The 21,746-nt window shown below is 57.2% G+C and overlaps 10 protein-coding genes across 10 annotated transcripts; 4 read left to right on the top strand and 6 right to left on the bottom strand.

Moving 5' to 3' along the window:
* Positions 1–32: 32 nt before the first annotated feature.
* PHYSODRAFT_315943 (hypothetical protein) lies at positions 33–1,235 on the bottom strand (the record flags this gene model as incomplete). The annotated part of the gene is made up of 1 exon (XM_009531223.1): positions 33–1,235. The coding sequence occupies one exon, from the start codon at positions 1,233–1,235 to the stop codon at positions 33–35; it is 1,203 nt and encodes a 400-aa protein (XP_009529518.1).
* Positions 1,236–1,980: 745 nt separating this feature from the next.
* On the top strand, positions 1,981–2,640 carry PHYSODRAFT_504989 (hypothetical protein; the record flags this gene model as incomplete). The annotated part of the gene is made up of 2 exons (XM_009531222.1): positions 1,981–2,380; positions 2,459–2,640. Coding segments are annotated over 2 exons (582 nt in total), but the record flags the coding sequence as incomplete, so codon positions are not given.
* A 1,845-nt stretch (positions 2,641–4,485) lies between these two features.
* PHYSODRAFT_302193 (hypothetical protein) lies at positions 4,486–5,745 on the top strand (the record flags this gene model as incomplete). Its single annotated transcript, XM_009531221.1, has 5 exons — positions 4,486–4,531; positions 4,649–5,049; positions 5,190–5,279; positions 5,326–5,400; positions 5,443–5,745. The coding sequence occupies 5 exons, from the start codon at positions 4,486–4,488 to the stop codon at positions 5,743–5,745; spliced, it is 915 nt and encodes a 304-aa protein (XP_009529516.1).
* Positions 5,746–6,862: 1,117 nt separating this feature from the next.
* Positions 6,863–7,785, top strand: PHYSODRAFT_286381 (hypothetical protein). The gene has a single exon (XM_009531220.1). The coding sequence runs from the start codon at positions 6,935–6,937 to the stop codon at positions 7,529–7,531; it is 597 nt and encodes a 198-aa protein (XP_009529515.1). The 5' UTR covers positions 6,863–6,934; the 3' UTR covers positions 7,532–7,785.
* Positions 7,786–10,661: 2,876 nt separating this feature from the next.
* PHYSODRAFT_262124 (hypothetical protein) lies at positions 10,662–11,285 on the bottom strand (the record flags this gene model as incomplete). Its single annotated transcript, XM_009531219.1, has 1 exon — positions 10,662–11,285. The coding sequence occupies one exon, from the start codon at positions 11,283–11,285 to the stop codon at positions 10,662–10,664; it is 624 nt and encodes a 207-aa protein (XP_009529514.1).
* A 2,811-nt stretch (positions 11,286–14,096) lies between these two features.
* PHYSODRAFT_286380 (hypothetical protein) lies at positions 14,097–14,566 on the bottom strand. The gene has a single exon (XM_009531218.1). The coding sequence runs from the start codon at positions 14,551–14,553 to the stop codon at positions 14,167–14,169; it is 387 nt and encodes a 128-aa protein (XP_009529513.1). The 5' UTR covers positions 14,554–14,566; the 3' UTR covers positions 14,097–14,166.
* A 516-nt stretch (positions 14,567–15,082) lies between these two features.
* PHYSODRAFT_509593 (hypothetical protein) lies at positions 15,083–16,663 on the top strand (the record flags this gene model as incomplete). The annotated part of the gene is made up of 3 exons (XM_009531217.1): positions 15,083–15,424; positions 15,506–16,524; positions 16,585–16,663. 3 exons carry the CDS (start codon positions 15,083–15,085, stop codon positions 16,661–16,663), a joined length of 1,440 nt encoding a protein of 479 aa, XP_009529512.1.
* A 30-nt stretch (positions 16,664–16,693) lies between these two features.
* PHYSODRAFT_286379 (hypothetical protein) lies at positions 16,694–17,336 on the bottom strand. The gene has a single exon (XM_009531216.1). It carries the CDS (start codon positions 17,301–17,303, stop codon positions 16,863–16,865), a length of 441 nt encoding a protein of 146 aa, XP_009529511.1. The 5' UTR covers positions 17,304–17,336; the 3' UTR covers positions 16,694–16,862.
* Positions 17,337–18,011: 675 nt separating this feature from the next.
* On the bottom strand, positions 18,012–18,653 carry PHYSODRAFT_401882 (hypothetical protein; the record flags this gene model as incomplete). Its single annotated transcript, XM_009531215.1, has 2 exons — positions 18,012–18,139; positions 18,233–18,653. Coding segments are annotated over 2 exons (549 nt in total), but the record flags the coding sequence as incomplete, so codon positions are not given.
* Positions 18,654–19,076: 423 nt separating this feature from the next.
* PHYSODRAFT_360944 (hypothetical protein) lies at positions 19,077–21,130 on the bottom strand (the record flags this gene model as incomplete). The annotated part of the gene is made up of 1 exon (XM_009531214.1): positions 19,077–21,130. The coding sequence occupies exon 1, from the start codon at positions 21,120–21,122 to the stop codon at positions 19,077–19,079; it is 2,046 nt and encodes a 681-aa protein (XP_009529509.1). The 5' UTR covers positions 21,123–21,130.
* Between the last annotated feature and the right edge of the window lie 616 nt (positions 21,131–21,746).

Raw genomic sequence — 21,746 nt, 5'->3', positions numbered from 1 at the left:
GGAGCTTATTGTATTGAGCAACATCGACGGAGTCATCGCAATAACGTTTCATATTCATTTATGAGCGTCGTACATTGATCAAAAGCGGCCTCAAAATCACCATCCTCCATTCCATGCTGTCTGTACCAGTGCACGTAAGCACCAGCTTGGAATTGACGCTGAGCTCGTTCTAAGAAACGCTTCGTACTCGTCAAGAAGCTACCGTTATTCACGCAAATGGTTGCCGAAGCTTTCGCTTGGAGCGATGAGAAAGGTGCAGACTTAGAAAACGTTAGCGTGGCTTGTGGTGTTGTCGCTAACCAAGGCACAGGGGGGAACGCAGTCGCAACCATTGCACCAAGCTTTTCTGAAAAGCGATCAAGCTCACCGGAGGCGGGATAGAAGCCCCGAAGCAGTGTACTCGATGCCAAAGCTGCGCCAGAAGTACGCGGGAAAGAAGCTACCGTTTGATGCACTAGCTTCTCGAGCATATCAAGCGACGTGTTGAAGTCAGCAGCGTGCTCATGTCGGAGCGCCAACGAACGCGCTTGTGGAACCACTGGGGCATGAAACAAGGTCGCTGAATAGACATCTTTCGCCACTGATGCCTTGGAGGGCAGTTTACTGCGTATACCCGACCCAGCACGATCCCTCCACACACCAGATCGGACGTCAAGCATCTTCGTTGCAGGCATAGGGCATACATCATGCAGTAACCTGCCGAAGTCAAACGACCGATGCATACCAGAATCGCCCGGTGCTACGGGGAACAAAAGCCCCGCGAGATCTGCCGCCGCCATGCTGTTCATCTCGACCAGTGATACCCGCTGATTCGAACTATCAGTCCCCACTTTCTCCTGAACTACAGCCTTCCAATAAGCAGCCGTTCGTAGCAGGTCGTCGTTATCCTTGTAAATAACAGCATCGGCAACCTCTTGCAGACACCGGAGGGTCAACACAGCATTGTAATTCTGGAGAGGCGAGTCTCCGTGTGTGCACGACGGAGCTACCGATGCAGTCACGATGTAAGCCTTCGGATAGGTGTCCCTCATGCTTTCCAGCACTCGACAGCCCAAGCCGGACCCAGTACCTCCACCCAGCGAGTGCATGACCACACTGCCTTGGTAGCAGTCCACAGCTTCAATCTCACGTTGCAGAGACTCCATAACCAGCTCCACAAGTTCTCGGCGATCATCCACAGCCAGCGACGTAAAGGCCGGAGCCGGGGTTTTCAGCCTTGGTCCGTAGTACCCCATGGCCCAATTGTTGCCTCGACCAGCTTGCTCCACATGCGTATGAGCCGGCTGGAAGCCTGCAAACACATCCACATCAGCTTCACACACAGCGCGAACCACCTTCGGCTCCGAGTCCACCAGAATACAACGCGCAGCGCTACTGGACGGGTGGAACAGGTGTCTGGACAGTAGCGGATCCTTCTTGGGGGCGTTTACAGCGGCGCTGGGGCCTCCTGATCCACGACGAAGCCGCCTAGAGCCACCAGCATCGCCTTTGCTACGATTATCTGGCTGAGTATCACTGGAAGCAGCGGCCAGGCGCCAGTACGCGGCGCCGATCTGGTTGCCGCACTGCCCCACATGCACGTGCACACTCATGCCAGCCTCGAAGCACGTGATTGGTTGACGTCGTGAAGTAACGCTATATTTCGTGCTGGTCCAACAGACAACCAAGAGCAAGAAGCGGACCAGTACGATGGCGTCCACAGCGCAGGACGTGGTGCCCTTTGAAGGACGCTTCCCGTCATGGGAGGCCTTCGACGTGGCCCGGAAGGCCCACTGCGAGAGGACGTACACCATGTACGTGTGTCGCAACACGGTGAAAGTGACGGTGGCCAACAAGCGCCGCAAGCTGCAGGTGCCCGACAGTTGGGTCTACGACCGCAAGGTGCATCCTTTCAGTCTGTCCATCTACCTGTAAATAGTGTCCACATTGGACTAATTCGTCTTGTTTCAATCGATGTCTACATGGTAATTGTCCCTGCTGATGCAGATATACGTGTGCACCCATGGCTACAAGCGGGTGTCGCGGTCCGGCGGCTCCCGACCGCGACAGAACGTGCGCTACACCGACTGCAAGGCTCGCTTCACGGCGTGTGTGGCGAGCGAGCTGGCAGAAGACGGAGGCGAGGCTCTGTTCATCAAGGTCACGGGTCAGCACTTGGTCCACACCGACCACCCGTTGAGTCTCGAGCAGTGGCGCATGTACTCGCAGAACCGCGCGGCGGTGATCGAGCACCCTTACCTCACACACGAAGCTGATCTCATGCGCCGGATCGGATCCAACAAGAAAGCCGCACGAGCTCACATCGAGGCGCTGACGGGCAAAGTGTGCACCATGAAGGACATGCACAACCTGTATGCAAGGCTGAAGAAGCGCGAGAAGAGTCAAAGTCGGCAGCCGCCACAAACGACTGCCAGCAATCCTAGTCCTGGTGCACCGCAGAGCACGACGAAGAATCCAGGCAGTAGTGTGAGAGGTGCTCGGGTGGAGCCTATTCTACAGAGCTTCGTGGACGCAGACATGGAAAACCACGCGAGCATTTTATCGGCCGACGACGGCTCCAACGAGGCCATTTGTCTAGCTAGTCGAGCCATGAAGGAGCACTTTCAGGTCTTCCCGGAGCTGCTGATGTTGGATGCGACAACGGCAGCACAGTCGACTACACAAGGAGAACAGCACTTGCACGGGTTCTTGTCCATGGATGCGCTGGGCAACTCCAAACCAGTTTTCTTGGCGCGATCGCTGGCCATGTCACCGTCGCTGTTGCGCCGAGTGTGCCAAGATTTCAAGCGGACACACCCGAAATGGACCCAAACGAAAGTGCTGGTCATGAGCACACTGTTGCGCGACGTTGTCCAAGTGCTGACACACGAGTTCCCACAGGCGCAATTGCTGCTGTGCCAGTTTCATGTGCTTCAGATTCTCAACGATCTGCTAGCCCAAGCTCACTCGCAGACGTCGGATCGAAACTTCAGTCCGGACAAAGTGCGCGATTTACTCCAGCAACTCGTATTTGCACACTCCGAGTCCAGATACAACGAGGCGAAGGCGCTGCTAGTGCGGCACCTGGTTATTGCTGACAAGAGAGAACTACTTGGCCAGTTTGATAAAATGTGGGAGCCATATCGTGCGCTTTGGGTGTCGTACGCGCGCACGGAGCAGTTCGACTTCTCAAGTTTCCTGACGAAGGGAATTAAGAGCTACTGGGAGCCGATGCAAACTGCATTTAGGCGGACAAGAGATAACGACATTGCGGAACCAGGAGCCACAAGCGTATCCCACCTCGCCACCGAAGCGATTACATCAGTTGGCCACGCCGTGAGCCCCAAGGACCCGTTCCGGTCTACTGGAAGCATTGTTGATAGCCAAACCAGTACATCGCTGGCTAGCAATTCATCAACTGTGACTGGGGCACATCGAGGCGTGGAGTCTACAAAAGACACTACTAGCAACCTGCTGGCCAAATGCACGGCTGAGGTGCTAACCACGATCAATTTTGTTGAAGGCGAGTGGACGTCCAAGATGCTGCTCCTTGAGCTCACCAAGCCCGTTGCTGTGGATCGTTACGACCCGCGGTTGCTCTTACTGGTCAACTGCCTCAGCAGCTTCGTCGTGGATGCGATAAGCTCCCAGCTTACTAGCCAAAGCTCAGGCGCTTGCGGATCCGTGTCCGTCACTAAAACTAGGACGGCTAGAGCTCACGCGGCGAACACCAGATCGGAGTCAAGCGAGTCGCCGGCGTCTCCCAGGTTAACCACCCCGGAAGCTACGGTGCGGTGGCTGAACAAAACAACGCGCGAGAAGCACATCTTACAGCGCGACGGAAGCGCGTGCGACTGCGCGTTCTTCGCGCTGTACCAGCTCCCGTGCCGCCATTTGATTTGGTATGAAGTTGTGGCTTTGCAGCACAAGCAGATCAGCCTGACCGCGGTGGGCTCACGGTGGTTTCTACGGTCGTTCCAGGCGCCGAAGCTGGGAAGGCATCGCGAGTCCAACGAGATCGAGTACCATCTCCTTTAGTTCTCCGAGCAACCTGATGCTACAGTGATACATACGTCTAGAATCGAGCATTCCGCCAAAATGACTAGCGGTTTACAATCTAGGACACAGCACGTACCTCAGGTTGCCAAAATATCACTCATACCTACGGTATGTCGTCAAAATCTATGAGTACTCGCACAGTTTCCGCCGTCGCCGAAGCAAAACGTGTGTGTAAGGCAGTGGGGATGCGGTGCTCACCTTGGGGGCTGCTGATGTAAACCGCATGCAGTGCAAAAACGTAAAACGTTATCCATAGGATAGAGGACGGCGGACATGCCGACCGCAGCGATCGCCGACAACGCCTTGGTTAACCCACAGTTGCAAACCATGTTTCGCGAGGAACGCAGCTACAGATATTTCAAGACCGAGTCTATCTCTGTCTCCTACTTTCGAACGTGACGTATATGTTGTGCGCATTCGTCTGTGCTAAACGAAAGCACCACCAACATGAACAACAACTCGGGCGTCGCGCAGCAAGCCCCGCAGATTTACCGTCAGCTTACCGAAGATCTCTCCAATTTGAGTTTCTCAATACGCCGGGTCAAGTTGAAAGCTATCCAAGTTGCGTGAAGTGAGGTTGCACGCCCAAGTTGCTCACTGGTCGGTATAGTCCCCGTATCTTCGATTAATTGCGATCACTCAAAAGGGTCCATCTCCATCCGTTATCTAATGAAACGCAAGGGTAATCAAAATGATTGCAATCGTGTGTCGCAGGGATCTCGCTGGGCACGTCAGCACCGCTCGAGTGGAGACACCAACGAGTGGAGCGCTGCTCGCGAGTTAAATCGAGGCACGTGTAGCTCCGCTGTCTTGCCTGCTCCGGCGCCCCGGCGCAATGCCGCGCGTCGTAAGGCAGATCGCTTTCGTTCGTCAAATGGCGGCCACAAAAACTCGCAGCGGCCACGCTTCAAAACCGTAGATCTTCGGTGCCGCACGGCTGTCCGGCGGGTCAAACAGAAAATCATCATTGGCATAGCTGGCAATGGCCTGGTGCTCTCGCGAGCTACACTTGTTAGTGTAGCTAGCATAGTCTTCTGCACGAATGAACAAACCCGAAGCCTCGCATTTGCAGCCGCCGAGACCTGAAAGTGGTCGAAGCGAGCAGATCATCCACGCAGAGAAACCCGTGTCGCATCGGAAAGCTCCCCTAGGCCTGGGGCGCGCCGACCAGCCTCCAGGGCGGAAGGAAATCACAGCGATCACCCGCGAGCCACGCCACGAAGGAGGCTGCGAAAGTGCATGTAGGTAGCGACATGGCGGCAGGCGATTCTTCCCTTGATTGCGCAGCTGCTCCCCCTACCGACACTCTACCGACATTTCCGGATCGCCGGACACAAGCGCTCTCAGCTTGCTTGGGCTTCGGTGAGTGCTGTTCAAACAGACTTGACAAGTAACTTGTCTTAGAAACGATGCCGATCAAGCCCCGCCAAGTCGTCCGACATCATGGTACATGTGCCAAGCGATGGCAAGCCGCTGGGTTGGTGTCAGCCACTGCCGTGCAAGCCAGGGCTTCGCACGAGGATTAAACCGTACAGGGCGGTACGGCTCGCAGCGGACCGCGGGGCCGCTAATGGAAATTATACGCAGAGGTTCAGGAGCGATCGTGGTGCTGCACTGTACGCCTGGCAAGGAGGCCAAGGTTCCGATAAGCTCTACCCTACTCAAAGGATCAATCAGCGTGTGGCCGGTGCCGTCTCGATTGACTGACGCTGCCGTGCTTGTTGTGGCCGGGTTGGGCTGGGCCTCCGGTAGTCAGTCCTGTGTGGCGTCGTGGCCAGCCGTCGTGGCCAGCCAAAGTGTGAAACGCAAATTGGGGAGATCTTCAGTAGCGCATGGACGATAGCGTGCCCAAAATACTGCTACACTGTTCTGGGCTCCCGCATGGTGCCACCATTCTGGTACATGCACAGCGTGAGCACGAGCGCTTCCTGTCGCGCTCAAGCCTCCACCGCTAGCACGGAGTGAGCTCTGCGGATCGCCTTCTCATTGTACCGCTGTGGCGATCGCGCTGGTCGTCGTGGTGCTGCTGTTGAAGCTCATAAAAACAACAGCGTCGAGCTCCAGTTTGTACCGGCGCTTCGGCAAACTTGGCCACTGTATAGGCCAGAAACGGGCCTTTAGTAGAGCCCAAAAAGCGATATGTAAATGGAGCCCGAAATAATCGATGACCTGGCTGCCGTCCCATCCTGCGTGCTTCAACGCAGATCCAAGCCTCACGGGCTTCGGCCAGGACAGCTCGCTTGGAGCCTTGCTTACGAGCCATGATGACCTCCGCGACAAGCCTTCTTCGCAAGGAGAACTCTTACATTTGGCTCATTACACCGAGCTCGTTAAGACCACTCAGCTGAGCTTCAACCACGCCCACGGGCGTCAACGCTCGCCATCCACGTTGCGTTCCTAGCGAGACGCGGCTTGCACTTTCGGGTAAGTAACTGTGTGTTAATCAAGGTGTTGCCGACCGCTGCGGTCGGCATGTCCGCTTGTTCCTTGGGCACAGGCACTCGACCCGCCGGACTTCTGCACGCGGGGCGGCATCGTCGGCAACTGTCCTCCCCGCCAGCAGCACTCCACCGTGGCCGTCGAGTCGACGGCCCACAGCAGCGCTCCAGCCAGTGAGACTGCGCTGACCCCGTCGCTCAACCGGTCCTGTTTTTTCTCGCATCTAAGCGGGATGGCGGTAGGTAGCAGCACCGGGGCCCCGAGGGAGTGTTTACTGACCATAGAGGCTCTACCGACATTGATAGGACGTGCCGACCTCCAACGTGGTTGTCCTTGAACGGATCGCCGCAGCGCTGCCATTCCCAAATTCGCCTCACAGCGAGCGAGCAAGCAGCCAGCCAAGCCAGCGGCACTTCTCTCCGGACACGCCACCGACAGTTCCAGTCTCTCCGTCACCATGAACGCGGTTGCTGCCGGATCAAGCTCCCCTGTGCCTTCTTCCAAGCCCAAGGCCAAGCCCATTTCGCCGACGGCCAAGGGGATCTGGTCGCTCGAGGAGCATGACCGCTTCCTTGAGGCCATGAAGCTCTACCCCAAGGGTCCGTGGAAGAGCATCGCCGACCACATCGCCACTCGCTCCGTGCGCCAGGTGCAGACCCACGCGCAAAAGTATCAGGAGAAGGTGTCGCGCCGCCTGCGTGGACTGCGCAAGTCGAAGAAAAAACTCGTGCGCCCCGAGCACCGCATCGACGACGACACCATGGAGCTGTGCAAGCTGGTGGACTGCGCGGCGGAGAAACTTGTAGCAGCAAGCAAGAAGTCGTCGTCGCGAGCCAGTGGACCCAAGCTCGAGCCGCTACAGAAGAAGAACCTGGTGAAGGAGGAGCCCGCCGAGGCGCATAGCAGCCCGCGCGGTACCGACGTGGAGATGAAGACTGATGACTTCTTGCCGCTGCCGTTCCTCGACTTTGGCGATGACATCGACCTGGATCCCGTCCACATCCCAACGGTGAGCGAGTCACTAGACTTCCTGATCGACTACCTGTCGATATAACCTCCTGCAGCTGGGGATCAGTTGCTATTAGTTCGGTAGCGACGGGATAGACCCGTCATTATTTGGTGAGGTATCCGTGAACGAGCCCCTCGTTCCACGCGAGGTGGCTTCATATTTATATCATAAAGAGGAACCAATACAAGCCTTTATCAATGGGGAGGACGTGTCGACGGAGCAGCTTGGACGGACGGCCACGGAACGCGGCTGGAGACCCGAGTTGATCCCCGACACAGCAGCCCCCGCTTGATCCTTCGACAATGGTGTTCCCGTCTTCGGATTGGGGTGTCATTTGCTTGCCGTCCTGGACTCCCGTGCCGGTCCAATTCGGTCATACTGGGGCGAGTGCGCCGCCAAGTTCAACCCCCCAGTCATAATCGCTGGCGCAATGAAGTGCCATCACTCTCGAGGCAATGCGCCGCGCAGAGACAAACCACCTCCATTTCCTGCGCGCGAAGTGCCTGCAAGGAGTTCTCCTCGCTCAAGAAACTGCCGACGGCAAAAGTCTGCGTTGAGCGCGCCGGCTTCCTGATCCCGGTCGATGGGCGATCCACAACATGTGTCGCTGCACGTCGTAAGGCTCACTTGCCAGCAATGCTGGCGTTGCTGGCAAGTGAGCCTAACGACGCGGAGCTCCTGATCGAGGAGAACTCGGCCGAAACCCACGGCCCCATGTGACAACTGGCCGCGGAGCCGAGTCGGCGGTCAGCGCACACGAGCCCCAGCACCGCAACAACTTGCCAAGCTTGGAGTGCTTCTGCTGCATCCAATCTCCTTGCTTATGTACTGAAAAATAATCTAACCGCGTCGCAGTACGCTTCACCTACTATCTTTGCTCAAACGGATCGTTGGGATGCAGCCTACTGAATTACGAAATAGTCCTAATGACGTGGCGCGTTGTCTCATATTCAGGTTTGCAGGCCGGATTTGCTTCGATTGGAGCATGCCGAGCTTTTCCAGGCTGGAAGTGCCAGCTTGCTTTTGAAAAGAGGTAATTATGTCACAAGCCAATTGCCATCGGTTTCTCTAGAGATTTCATGCCGGCATCGACGAGCTTTAGCTTGCGGCGAGAATCTCTGCGTCGAGAGCCGGCGTTGGCAATGATATGAATCAAATCGCCACGTGGGAAGTGCTGCACGGGGAAGGATATTGCCGCTGCGTTGAAGCTCCTGCAGGTTCAACTCGGGCGTCGTGTCTACGGCCTGCCTTCAACTCGCCAAAGCTCGAGCTTGATCGACTGGAGCAGAATGCTTCGTGCGGCTTCACACTCTGGCAGGCAGCAGTGCTGACACACGTTGGTTGCACGAGCATGAAGGCAGCGGCCAAGCGCGCGACGGCAATTCGATCGAGTCGAGCCCTTCGTTCAGCGACTGTGAATCAAGGTTGCGCTCGGTATCCTAGGCGCGTCCACGGAGAGCACGACGATAAACATGCTTATGCCTCCAGTGGCAAACCTAGCGTGAGCCCCCAAGCAAATTCTGCGCTTTTGGTTTGTATTGGACCTCGTATCTGGGTGATGTGCCGAATTCTATCAGCAAATTGCTCAAAACCTGTTCGAGATGAGTTCGCACAGCGTTGGTGTATGCAGTGAGACTATCACGGTGGGGATACATGACCCGCGGTGCAGACTCCGCAGAATTCGCGCAGCAAACACAAAATTTTTGTACCGTCTCCATATCCCAAGCTCACTGTACCCTAATGCCAGCTCGACCCAATGCATCTGCGTGTACATGTAGTATGTCGAGGGATCCGTTAGCCCTTATGCTATATCCTTATTCATCCTCGTAACACGACACGAAAGCAGTGCTTTGGTTTAGGTCCTGCACGTTCGTCGTGAATGGTCCACCCTCACGTTATCAGCAATTCCGACAACCACGGCTGCATGGACACGCAGCGTCCGACATGACTCAAGCAATTACGCGAGTCCATGACATTTATATTACGGCGGAGTGGCGGAGATGTTTGCCACCACGCTCATTCATCGTGCTCGAACGCATGCAACTCAGCTGGAATATCTACATTAGTGACGGCATGTTTATCTGCATCAGGAATCACAGAACACGTGCCGCTTTGTCGGCTGTGAAGCTCGAAACTCATGTAAATGACCGAAGTGCTTTACAGCTTCACACTTGGGGAGCACGATGACATCGCACTATAGCGAACAGCATTCAATTTCATCGTGTTTCAGGGAACTTGTTTTCGAGGGTACACTTGCATGAGTCTGGTCAACGCTTGTTGCACCTGTATGGTAGGTGCTTGTTGCCGAGTTCCTTCTCGTTAAAATCAACGTGGTGATTTTGTAGTCTATAGTATCGTGTGTCCGCGATTCATCGTGCGCCACCATGAGCCATGGACCATGACCGATGGCAAAGCCTCCGAAAAGTATAAACGGTTGGGATAAACTAGTATGTACGGTCATGGCCGGCAACTTCGCAGCCCCGTGACATTTTCACAGCTTGCAGCGGGCATTATGGTCACATCTATGACAACAGAGGCAAGTGCAGTATTTTGACGCCTGCAGCGCGTCCAATTCCTGTCTAGCGATGCAAGGCTTGCTTTTTTCCTTACATCTTGATGAGCCAAAATATTGTGCCAATATTTTGGTAATTTGTGCACCACAGGTCACAAAATTAGGTCAGCTGCGTTGATTTGCTTGATGACCACGCTCTCGGCTTGACGACACCCGAGCAGCACCGGCACGGCAGACTTGAAGGCCCCGAACTCGTTGAACGCAGACCCCAAGTAGAGAAGGAGGAAAGGGGCGCGCTTTAAATCGGACCCCGAATGCAGTCTTGCACTGGGAAACCGCCACTAACTGCCGCATCAAGAGCATGCGCCGCCAACCTAACCTTGGAGTGTTGAAACTACTGTACCTGTTGCTGAGACTCGCTCAACGTTGACCCAACGTCGTTGAGATCTCGTTAGATCGTACTTCAGCACTGAGGTGGTCAACAAGGTCACGCAGTACAGATGGCAGCCACGCATGGATGGATCGCGGACACAACCTGGCAAAAACCCTTTGGGAAGAAGGAAGTGTGTGTGTGTAAATGAATGATATTATCTTTGCAGTGGGCTCGTTGGCCGTGCAGGACTTCTGTTGAGGTGTTACGGATTGCCGCAATGGCGCAATAAATTAGGCAAGAAGCAGGTCGATGGATTCCTGCACGTCTTGTCGGTAGGCGTCGTTGGCCAGGACGTCCTCGAACGAAACTCCGGGCGTGTAGGGCAGTGGCTCCAGGCCGCTCAGCAGCGTATCCATGTCGACATCAATCTCAAGACCGGAGAAGCTGGAGCTGGAGCAGCTGCTGCCTGCGTCGCTGGCTACGGGGCTGCATCCGCCCGTCAATAGCTGGCCAAAGCTGCCGCTGAGCGGCGACATCGCACCGACTGGGAAGGCCGATGGCGAGCGCGGAGAGCCCTGCATCGTGAAGTTCTTGACGCGCTGGATGCAGCCAGTGGCGTGGGCGTCGACGCGGTGCTCCGGGCGCACGAACTTCTTCTTCTGTTTGCGCAGGCCGCGGCGCCGGCGGTTGATCTTCTGCTGGTACTTCTGCGCGTGCGTCTGCACCTGCTTGATGGAGCGCGTGCCAATGAAGGCGGCGATGGAGCGCCACGGGCCGGTCGGGAACATCTTCATGGCGTGCAGGAACTGCTCGTGCTCCTGCTCGGACCAGAGGCCGCGCGTGATCGGCGTCGTGGGCGCGGGCGACGCGATCACCAGGCTGCTGCCGTGCGTGCTGGTGGGCATCATGATCATCGTGGGGGCTGCTATGGTTGCTGAAGTGGTGTGGTGCTGCTGCTTGCTGCGGGGCACGAGCAAAATTCGGAAGTGAGCTGATTGATGTGACTTTGGCGGCGGAGACCCGCTGGTCACTTTTTTAGCTCTTGACACGTAGAGTGGCTCTTCTCTGAGCGAAAACGGGGGGATGGGCCACTCCGGCGCGGCTAGGGCTAACTTGTGGCTCGGAGCCGTCCGAGGCAAAAAGATTGACCAATGGCAGCTGGGCAGACTGCGGGCTCGTCTGTTCAGTACCGGTGTACAGCACGCCGCGGTATCGCAGATGGGCGCTAAATTATCGCTTGGTAATTTACGCCCGCCGCCCCGCAGGAGCATGCATGCCCTTGGTCCGCCTGCTGGTCGGTGGAGCATGTGCGATATCCGAGCCGCGCGCGAACCAACTTGTGGCGCGCAGTAGTCGCGGCGCCAGGCGGCTTGCAGAGACGAGCTGCGCCGGTGGTGTAAGGCTATCCAGCGACACTGGTCAGACTGATGCGTGTCAACATTTTGCTGTTTCATGTCAGCGCTGCTGCCGCATTCGGTTGCGCTTGTAGTGCAGCGGCAAAACTGTCTGCGGAACCACGTCAGTGCGAAATGCATTTCGTCCGCGTTCTCCGCTGGAAAGCAGTAACCACAGCGGTAGGGCCAAGTTCCAGCACGCTGCAGCATCGCATATAACGTCGGTGGCGGCGCAAATAGCATATAACGTCGGTGGCGGCGCAAATAGCATGTAAAGGCCCCGACCTGAGCCGGTTGGCATATTTTCGCGTCGAGCTTCCTCGAGCGCACCTGTTCGTTCTGAGATCACTTGCGGTCACACAACTGGAATTTCGCTACGTGGGGGCACTTCGACTCCTTTTGCCGCAGCAGAGGCCAGATGCTGGAAATCATGGCTCGTAGCTGATTGCTTCCAGCCTGGGGCGGCCTACACAATCGGATAGCGGTGTTTCCAGGCTCCGGCGGTTGGGGCGTTCTCTCTTATGCAGCTCGATGCGACTGCGCTGTGACGGCTACAGGTGCTTGATAGCGTTGGAGAGGCGATTCGTCGTCACCACTGACTCACTAATCTCCCCGAAAACCACCTGACCGCCTCGATCGCGAGGGAGGGAGGTCTGCCGAGGCAATAAGCAGGAGAAACAAAACGCCGCCTCATATTCAAAGTGCAAGAAAAAATAAATTACTTCGGAAGCCTTGTTAGCAGCATACATGCGACATGCATATGCGGTACGAGAGTTCTTTCGGCGGTGCTGAGATCCAAAAAAAGATCGCTAAAGCTGAAGGTGTTGAAGTTGCCTTGTCCTCAGGGAGGATTTCTGTTTTTAACAGCGCGAGACCAAAGTTTTTTATTGTCCGTACCGGCACACTCCTGACACTGCGCTACGCCGTAATAGCGCTCGAGTGCGGCCTGCCAGACGCAACGCCCGCGGAGACGTGCCCGTCGTTCGGGCGGCTTCCTCTCGCAGGCTTTTCTTTTTCTCTCCTTTCGCTTGCACGCTTTGGTCCACCAGAGTGGCATGGACTGCCTCAATGCGGTTGCATCAAGCGGTTGCTGACTCGGCGCACAAAGCTGGTTGTGTATGAGACACCGCCTCCTTCCGCCGCCGCTGGCTGCATGCGAGGCAACGCCGCTGCGACGCCGCCGGCTCTTCCAGGGAATGAACTCCGCCGGGCAACGCTGCAGCTCGGCTCCTCCAACGCCGCGCAGCTTTTCATTTTTTTGAGTGGATTCCTCCGCAATGGCTGCGCCGCCCAAATGCGTGGCAACTCCCACCCAGCCACAGCGAAATCGCTCAGCGGCGAGCGGCGCGCTGCTCGCAAAAAGCCCCGACTCGGGGGTTAAACAAACAGCTTCAACGTGCTAATATAGCGGTGTTATCCGCTGTCAGCGAGCCGGGCGGAGCAGTATGTACCGACACGAACCTTCGCCGGCGTTCGTGGGCGCCGCAGGACTCGTATGTGTGTGCAGAAATAATTGCGGTATCAGCGTTGCCAGTCTCTTCAGCTTGCCGCCCATCTCCTTCGGCGAGGACAAATCTTGTTTTGTGGAATTCGCACAAATTTCGCATCGCCGCGGAGCAGCGGCACTGTAGCCGCTGCGGGCGGAGTCGGCCGCCATGCTGGCCGCGCGGAGACCATGGCTGCGTGCGACAGTGAGCTGGCCGCGGCGGATGTGAGCTGCTAGCGTCGTTCATGGCAAGGTGCGCGCTGCTGCAGGGCCTCCCTCCCTCCCCCTGCGAGGCGAGCTAAGCGCGACGAGCTCACACACATGGGGAGCGATACCGCGCCGCACGCAAGATCGCGGATCGTAGTGGCGACGCGGATGTCGTCGCAACTGGGCGAAGTCTATCAGGGCAGGCAACTACATGTACGGCGGAGCTGCAGTCCAGAGCAAGGCGATGCAACGCAGATGGAGCGATGCTGCTGCAATGTCTGCGGTAGAATTGGTCGCTGAGCAGCGACCCCCGTGTTCGACAAGCTTCGGCACGGCTGGAGAGCTGGAGCCGACCTCGGGGAAGTGGGGCTGTCCATCTGAGTCGTCTGCCAACGGCTAACCATTTGATCCAGGCGCGGGAGGCTTGAAGCAAAAGGCAACAGGACCAGATCACGAGCGAGCTTTGTATCACAGCGTCCGACGTCGCCATTGTGTCTCAACGCTCCCCGACGTCTCTGATCGACGTGCCGGTGCTTGTCGGATGCCATTGCACTTCTGCGACGCGCTGGCCCAGCCGGGCTGGGGGCTGGCGGCTCAACGCCATGTTGGCTGAGGTCGGAGGCGACTGCACTTCGTTAGTAGAAATAAAATGGCATTAAATCATCATTAGTAAGTCGCAAGGCCAGCGACCACAGCACTGTCGCTCACTCATGCGGCTGTGGACTTTCGCCGATGCTTCAGTGGCGGCTCGCTCTTCTCAACATCGGCCTTCCCATCCTCTTCCACTGAGGCCTCCACCTCCTTCGCCGTCACTGCCACGCTCTTCCTCTTCAAGCTCTTGCGGGCCTCTGCCGTTGCAGCGCGCTTGTCGATCTCGAACTCGAAGCCCACGGGCGTCGTGAGCTTCGGACGGCGAACAGCCGGGACGCCGACGCCCCCACTGGCCGACAAGGCTCTGGAGAACTGATCGCTCCTCCCCGGTGCAGCTCCGTGCGTCGTGGCGTCGTGGTACTTCTGCGTTTTGCGCTTCTGGGCCTGCACGCGCTTGCGGATGGCCGCGATCTCCAGCAGCTCGCGGGACGTCCTGGTCAACATGTCGGCGCGCGCACGGGGGGTGGCCTTCTTGAGCTTGTGGAACTTGGGGGACTTGGGGATCGTCAGGCGCCCGTTCTCCTTGGCCACGCGAGCCAGCCGACGCCTCTTGCGCGCCACCTCGCGCGCAGCCGCCAGCTCCTTGTCCTTGCCAGTCAGAACCTTCTCCCTTGAGGCAGCCAGCGACGCTTTGGTGGGCCTCAGCAGGCGGTCCGAGGAGGAGATAGGTCGCACTCGGGGCACGGGCGGGGGCACGCCGCGGTACAGCGCGTCCGGGTCTTCGTCGAACGTCGCGGGCGCCATGCTCACTGCGACCTTGGTATCCTGGATAGTGTGGACTCGACTCGATGCTTTTCTTGAACTGCTTACGCGGCGGGAGAACGTGGCATACAAACTCCAAGTCACAATTCAAAATTCAAATATTGATCAATATTGACCAATCGTATCAATAAATTGCATTTCTACCAATGAAAAGATAACCTATTTTCGTTGAAGTGCATGTTGTTGTGGTCCCGGATCACCAGACGTAGGGATGCCCCCGACACGATCCCGACGCCATTCTGTCGCCCAACAGGGTAACAGTGATGATCTTAGCGCAGTTCAGGCGCTGCATGTGTCTGTTCCTCTGAAACCGCAGCACACGCCGACTGCGTTGCCCCCGCGACTGACTCAAGCGGTCAAAGATGAGTTCGCCAACCGCTACCTGCAGCAGATCGGTGCCAACTCCACTCCGGAGAACATTGTCATGGTGTTGCAGCACTTACCACTGGAGAAGTGCGCGGTTTCGGCAGCCTGGAAATCGCGCGGGTCCCTGGCTGACGTGTTGGCCATCGACCTGAATCCCAAGTCCCTCACGCAGGCAGGAGAAGCTCCAGTCAAAGGAGTTGGTGGCAACCGAGCTGAGGCGGCCAAGACTGAAACGGAACCAGCATCAGCACCAGCTCCAGCTGCTGAGCTGTTCTCACCGAGACGACAGCTTCGGGGTCAGCAGACTCGTCATGCCTTCCAGATTGGCACGGTCTCTTTCACTTTTGACGACATGAAGCGAAAGTTCCTGCTACCTTTCAAGCTGGCCACTCCCCCACCTGAGCCCGATGTGTTGAAGCTATACGGGACTCATGCTGCAGTGGATGCATTGTCGCAGAACCAAGTAGATCAGGCTGGTGCTGCGCCTAGCTCACCGAATTCTGTTCGCAAATGGAAAGCTCAACGACGACTCAAATCTGTCGACGAACGGTGCATACCGCCAAGCTCTAGCGACGACACTGTGGCTGAAATGCACAACGAGTTCTTCCTAACCCTGCCTCTGGCAACACTGGGGCTGCCCGAGGGTGATGAAGATACACGCGCAGTGCTTTACGAAGCTTTGGTTAGTCCTGCCATGGTAGAACTCGTCCAGAGCACCGTGAGATATCTCTATCTGACGGTGATACACCCGTCCACCACTGCCAAAGGGGGCAAACGTAGCAACTATGAGCAAGACGCCCTATTCGTCTCCATTGCACAACGGTTTGCGATTCTGCGAGCGAAGATGGATCGCAAGCAGCGCTCAACCGCACGACCTCAACTCGCGGTGCTCATTCCATTGCTGCTGCTTGCGCTTCGCGTTGACGTTGAGACTCTTGTACGACTGCAGTACCCCATGAGCTTCGCATGTGTCGCTGAGGAGATGGCTCGAATTCTGCAAGTGATGGACGAGCGCATCTCACAGCTCCTGGACCCTGATGCGAACTGGAGTCGTCTAGCGGCACTGGAGACAACCCACGAGGCAGGCCAGGCTCGAGCGTCGTCTAGCTTTCAGCGAGCTCGTCGTCACCGACGCCTTCGAGACCAGTTCTTCCAGACCAGCGCCGTACTCCACGGTCTCTTCCCAGACCCCTCATCCGGCAAGTCACGCCGCGTAATGACTCTCCGTGGCGGTGCTGGGATCAGCAACTACCCCGAGCTCTCCAGCGATCCGCCCGAAGCATTATTGTCGACGCTGTCGAACAAGCAGGACGAGCGTCGTCTTCCAGGCAACAACAGCCACAACAGCAAAGATGCAGCGATATCCGTCTCGGTCGCCTCCAAACTCTCCCTTCTCCGGAGTCTTCGCCGCTCGCAGCCAACCTAGTCAAAAACAACCAAACTGCCGAGCGCTACTAAATCATAGCAAAAGGGGAACATCATATTCTTTCTCAAAAAGCTTGGGAAGAGAGAAGAGAGAGAAGAGTAAAGGCAACTATACAACTGATATCAGCTCCAAAAGAATCCGTGAGTTCAACCCACCGACGACACCGAAGGAAGCCGCGTCAGATCCTGCTCGCTGTCCTTTACTTGGTCAGCTGCTCCCAGAGCTTCTCCACGTCTCCGCGCGAGTTGGCGACGGCGCTGCGGCCGTCCATGGTGATGACCTTGCCCTCGCCGTCCACGAAGACCAGCATGGGGATGCCCGTGACGCCGAACTTGGTGCTCATGGCCTGGTTGGCGGCGCGCTCCTCGAAGGGCAGCGCCAGGAACGGCATCTCGCCGAAGTACTCGCTGTACTGGGCCGGGTCGCGGTCCGACGAGATGAAGATGAGCTCGAACTCCGGGTGCTCCTCGATCATGTCGTCGTACACGGCGCTCAGGAAGGGCGTGAACTGGCGGCACGGCGGGCACCAGTGCGCGCTGAAGTAGAAGCCCACGACCTTCTTGCCGGCCAGCTTGTAGTCCGTGTCCTGCAGGCCGTCCTTCGTCTGGAGCTTGGCGCCGAGCTGTTCCGACCACTTCATACTGGTTGTGTCTTGTCTGTTGGCTTGGTAGCGAGAGATAGAGTGAGCGAAGGAGAAGAAAAGATGAGGATATCCTGGAAGACTGTACTGTGACGGACACAATAGGGTGAGAGCAGCTACGTGGAGGGGCGCTGCTCGCCCACTGGTCGGGTGTTCCGTAATCAAAGCTTGGGTAGGAAAAGTCAGCCCGGAGGCAGTACCGTGATGAACATGTATACGAAAAAGCAGTCGCGAAGGGGCCTAGAGTAGAGTCACGACGGAGACCGTGAAGATGAACAAGTTGACGGGGGTCAACAGCACCTTTAATTAAGGTTCCACCAAGGAGCAGAAGTTCCCGATGGATTTGTCAACACCAACCGGTTCGTCTTCCTCTCGCTCAAGGACCTTGCGATGAAGGAGCTGCGAAAAAAATGCCGTCCCATTGTCCAGAAGAATACGATTGAGATCTAACTCAGCAGAGGCCTTTCAGCTGAAGAAATACCTGACGATGAATCACGAGAAGCTGTATACGAAAAATAGCTGTGCATTCGTCGTTATGGCCATCAAGTGTCCGCTTGCCCGTGTTTCTAACGTGGAGGCGCAACCAGACCAACACTAAACTGTACTAGCGCTCTCCCCAAACGGGCTGCATCCCCCTCTGAACTTGAACGTTGAACGCACGTCTGTCTGCCTCTGCATCTATTCCTCCTTGGCTGCCTCCTGCTCGAGCTGCTTCTTGGCGTTCTCGCGCACCAGCTTCTTGGTGAGGAAGCGGTTCAGCGGCTTCTTGGACGGGTCGAACTCGCGCAGCACCACCGTCAGGTGCGTGTACGGGTGGTGCATGATACCCGAGCGTCCTGCACTCGACAAATGCAGCCAAAAGTTAGCAAGTCAACGCTTCTCACCGCAATAGAAGCAATAATAAACAATAACGCTTCAGCCGTGCGCACCTCGGCCCATGATCCGCAGACGCTTGAGGTAGGTGCCCTTGTTCACGAAGCACTCGGCCACCATGAGGTTCTCCGGCTCAATCTGGTACTTGATGTCGGCCAGGTTGATGGCGTTCTGCACCGTCTTCTGGAAGATCTCGGCCTTGCGCTTGGGCGAGAACTTCATCTGCAGGATGGCCTCGTTGGCCGGCAGGCCGCGGATCTGCTGCGCCAGGTACGTGAGCTTGCGGGGGCTGGCGCGGATGGCGCGCTTCACGGTCTTGACGGTGCGCGGCTCGGCGGGCGACGTCGAGCTCAGGAACGCGGCCGTGTCGTCGTCCGCGGCCGTCTCGCCCTCCACGGCGGTCGTGGACAGCGTTGCCCGGGCCACGCGCCCCATGAAGGCGCTGCCGGCGGCCGGGCGGAGCGTCAGAGCGCCCATCTGCGAGCGCAGCGAGGCCAGCATCTTGTCCCGTCGGTGAGTTGCGGAGGGTTATTGAGCAAAGACCTCTTTGCTGCCACACATCGACCCGAATCTGCGAAACTCGATAATTGCATGGCGGTAAATAGGGTCTGTGAAAGCTGATAGTTGTTATTACATTAGAGAGGTTTACAGATGGCTACACTAAGTTGAAGTGTTCCTGTGCTGTGCTGTGTGCAGCTTATTGAAATCGGAAATGAAGCTCTACAAAAGGCTCTCTAACTAATAGGCTGAGCGTCACGCTCGCAGCGTAGACCCACCCTCCATATACGACGTGATATGTGACTTGAGTTTTCGTCCTGTGTGGTGGGGGGCCCTCCTTCTCATCTGCCTTTATCGGTCTGCTTCCACGTCACCACATGCAAAATACCCTGGTTGGGGCGCTCACGCAAACGGCGACGTGGTGCGCGTCTTCTTGTCGGAAATCCAGATGCGCAGCTTCTCTAAATTCTCGCGCGGTGCCTCTGTGCCGTCCTCGTCGCTGCTACCGTAGGCTCCGGCGCTCATTCGATCTACGCTCGCACGAGCGGCAGCGTTAATCTGGTCGATGTCGTCCGGCAGCCACTCGATGTTCACTTCGATGTCGGTTCGGTTCGACACCAGAGGCATTAGATATGATACGAATCGCTGGCGGGCTGCGGGGGGAAGGGCCGGGATCTCGATGCCGCGCACTGTGATCTTGGCTGCAGCCGTCCCCACCACAATATTCGCAATCCACTCGCCCAGGTACTCGAACTTGTCCGGTCGCCCCTTGCAGATATCGCGGCGCAGTGATAGCAGGAACTCGGGCGTGAAATGCTTGCACTTCTTCTGTAGCTTATACTGCACGATGGCCTCGCTGAGCGCCTGCATCTGCTCCGTGTTTTCCATGCCGTGAGTACCCAAGTCGTAGCACTCCTTGCACAAATTGTAGTTTGAGCACACGCTACAAGTCCAAAGCGAGCCAACGATGGGATCCATACCGCATCCATCGCAAAACGAGTTCTGATGCACAATAGTTTTCTTGCGCTTCCACTTGGAGCCGATGATCGATGCGCCCGTACTCATAGCCGCTCCCAGACGACCCATCAGCGGCTTCGAAGGCGAGTGTTTCTTGTCAGGCAGACTTTTGGACTGCGAACTGTCCTTGTCATGTACGTCCCGTTGGAACACGAACGTTCGGGGGAGAGTGGATTTCTGGATGATGTCGAGTACTTGCTCCTTCGTCATGTGGGCCTCGATGTGCTGCCCGTTCACACTGATCAAATAGTCGCCCACGACCACGCCGGCGCGGTGCGCAGGGCTGTCCTTATCCACACTCTCGACCTCGACCAACAGCTCGTTCTCCAGAGACACCACGACGTTCGTGTTGAAGCCCAGCACCGGCTCCGTAAATGTCAGGGTGTATGTGTTAAGCGGGTTCTCCGTGTAGTCGGCTTCGGATTGCGAACGCAGTCCGTTCTTCATGTCTGGCGCGTGGATAGCACTCGCGCTGGACGAATTCCGGCCGGAAGACTCCCCACTGCTCGTCACGCTCCCGGAGCTAGGTGGGACCACCGACGCCTCGCTCACAAAGCGAGGAGGCTTGTCATGAAGCGCAACGCGGCGCAAGCTGTGCAGTGCACGAACTGACGATGGATCGGAGGCCACACTCGGACCCAAGAAGCGATGTGACGCGAACTCATCCTGCTCGCCGAAGTCCGCAGCGCCACCATAGCCCAGAGGCGTCCCGAGATCAGCCCCTTCCTCGTCGTCGTCCTCTCCAGCTGCTTCACCTTCGTCGCTATCACTCGCTTCATCGTCGATGTCGTGGTGCACCAGATCCAGCGGGGCCGGGCGCTTGGGCGACGGGATCACCAGCTCCACCTCGTGCGCCTGAACGTCCACGTCATGGCCCTGTAGCTCCACCTTGTCAGCAGCTACAGAACTAGCAGCAGAAGGCGACGACGGCGACGGCTGCGCTTCCTGCGCAGGTTCCTGTTCCAGCTTGTGGTTCTGTTGCACAACCTCCTCCTCCTCCGCTTCCTGCACTACCAGCTCGACGCCAGCAGTGTCGTGGTGCTCGTCGAACGTCTGCTCTGGGGGTGCTTCACCCACGGGCGTCGTGGGTTCGTCGTGCTCCTCTACAGGCGTCGAGGGCTCTGCATACGCCTCAACGGGCGTCGTCGGCTCCTCCACGGGCGTCGACGGGCCCTGCACCAGCGTCACGTCCAGCTGCGGCTGCCTCTGGGGCTCCTCCTCGTCGTCGTCGCTGTCTGTGCGCGCTCGGTCCGACTCGGCGCCGTCTTCGTGGGGCTTGTGCAGCTCCAGCGGCGCCGCCACGGGGCTCTTCTCCGTCTCCACCTCGGCCACGTCGCTCTCCACGGGCGTGGCGGGGCTCATCGCAGCGGCTGCGGGCTCGCCCAGAGCGCGGGGCGACTCCGCGTGGGGCTTGACGGCCGGCGCCTCCATGTCTTCGGGGTGTAACGTATTGTGGAGAACGCCTGCACTGCGTTCAGTATTTTATCGGCGTCGTCCCTTTGCTGAAAATGCGCGCTATAGTGAAACCAAGTGCCGCATTTTCACGTTAGCCGAAAAATTCAGGATAAAACCGTCGTTTTCGCTTGGGCTGTACTGTATTACCGTACCGCATGGCGGAGGGGAAGCACCGAATTGGTGCCACCGCATGGGCGCCCCCGCGGCACCGACTCCGTATGGCACATGCATGCGTGCTCGGCGACATTTATGCTTGTTGTTGTCTCGAAACCAAGTGTCGAGGAGTCAAGGCATGCAATGTGATAACGTCCTCCCTTCTGGACGCTCGCCACGAACGAGCTGCGCTCTGGGTCAGTCCAATGACAGCTGAAGACACAATGGCGACCAACCAACTCAGCACCATTTTCCAGTGAAGGAAGTCTGTTGTCCTTGTGAACCGACTACATGTTCCAGAGCAGCTTCAACAAATTCGTGCCCAAAACTTTTTTACGGAAAAATCTGGTCACTTTCAACACTTTTGATTCCTTGTTTACCTCTCATATGAACGGCGATTCCATGAACACTTACGTGTTTCTTTCTTTGGCGTTGTCATCCTCACGC

The sequence above is a fragment of the Phytophthora sojae genome (assembly GCF_000149755.1).
Source record: "Phytophthora sojae unplaced genomic scaffold PHYSOscaffold_5, whole genome shotgun sequence".
NCBI classification, from domain to species: Eukaryota; Oomycota; class Peronosporomycetes; order Peronosporales; family Peronosporaceae; genus Phytophthora; species Phytophthora sojae.
The sequence above is the reverse complement of the archived record's forward strand: the minus strand, read 5'-3'. Positions and strand labels throughout refer to the sequence as shown.

What these genes read in the sequence shown, in the direction of transcription:
- PHYSODRAFT_286381 (XM_009531220.1), top strand. Translation starts at nt 6,935, where the DNA reads ATGAACGCGGTTGCTGCCGGATCAAGCTCCCCTGTGCCTTCTTCCAAG.
- PHYSODRAFT_286380 (XM_009531218.1), bottom strand. Translation starts at nt 14,553, where the DNA reads ATGTTGACCAGGACGTCCCGCGAGCTGCTGGAGATCGCGGCCATCCGC.
- PHYSODRAFT_286379 (XM_009531216.1), bottom strand. Translation starts at nt 17,303, where the DNA reads ATGAAGTGGTCGGAACAGCTCGGCGCCAAGCTCCAGACGAAGGACGGC.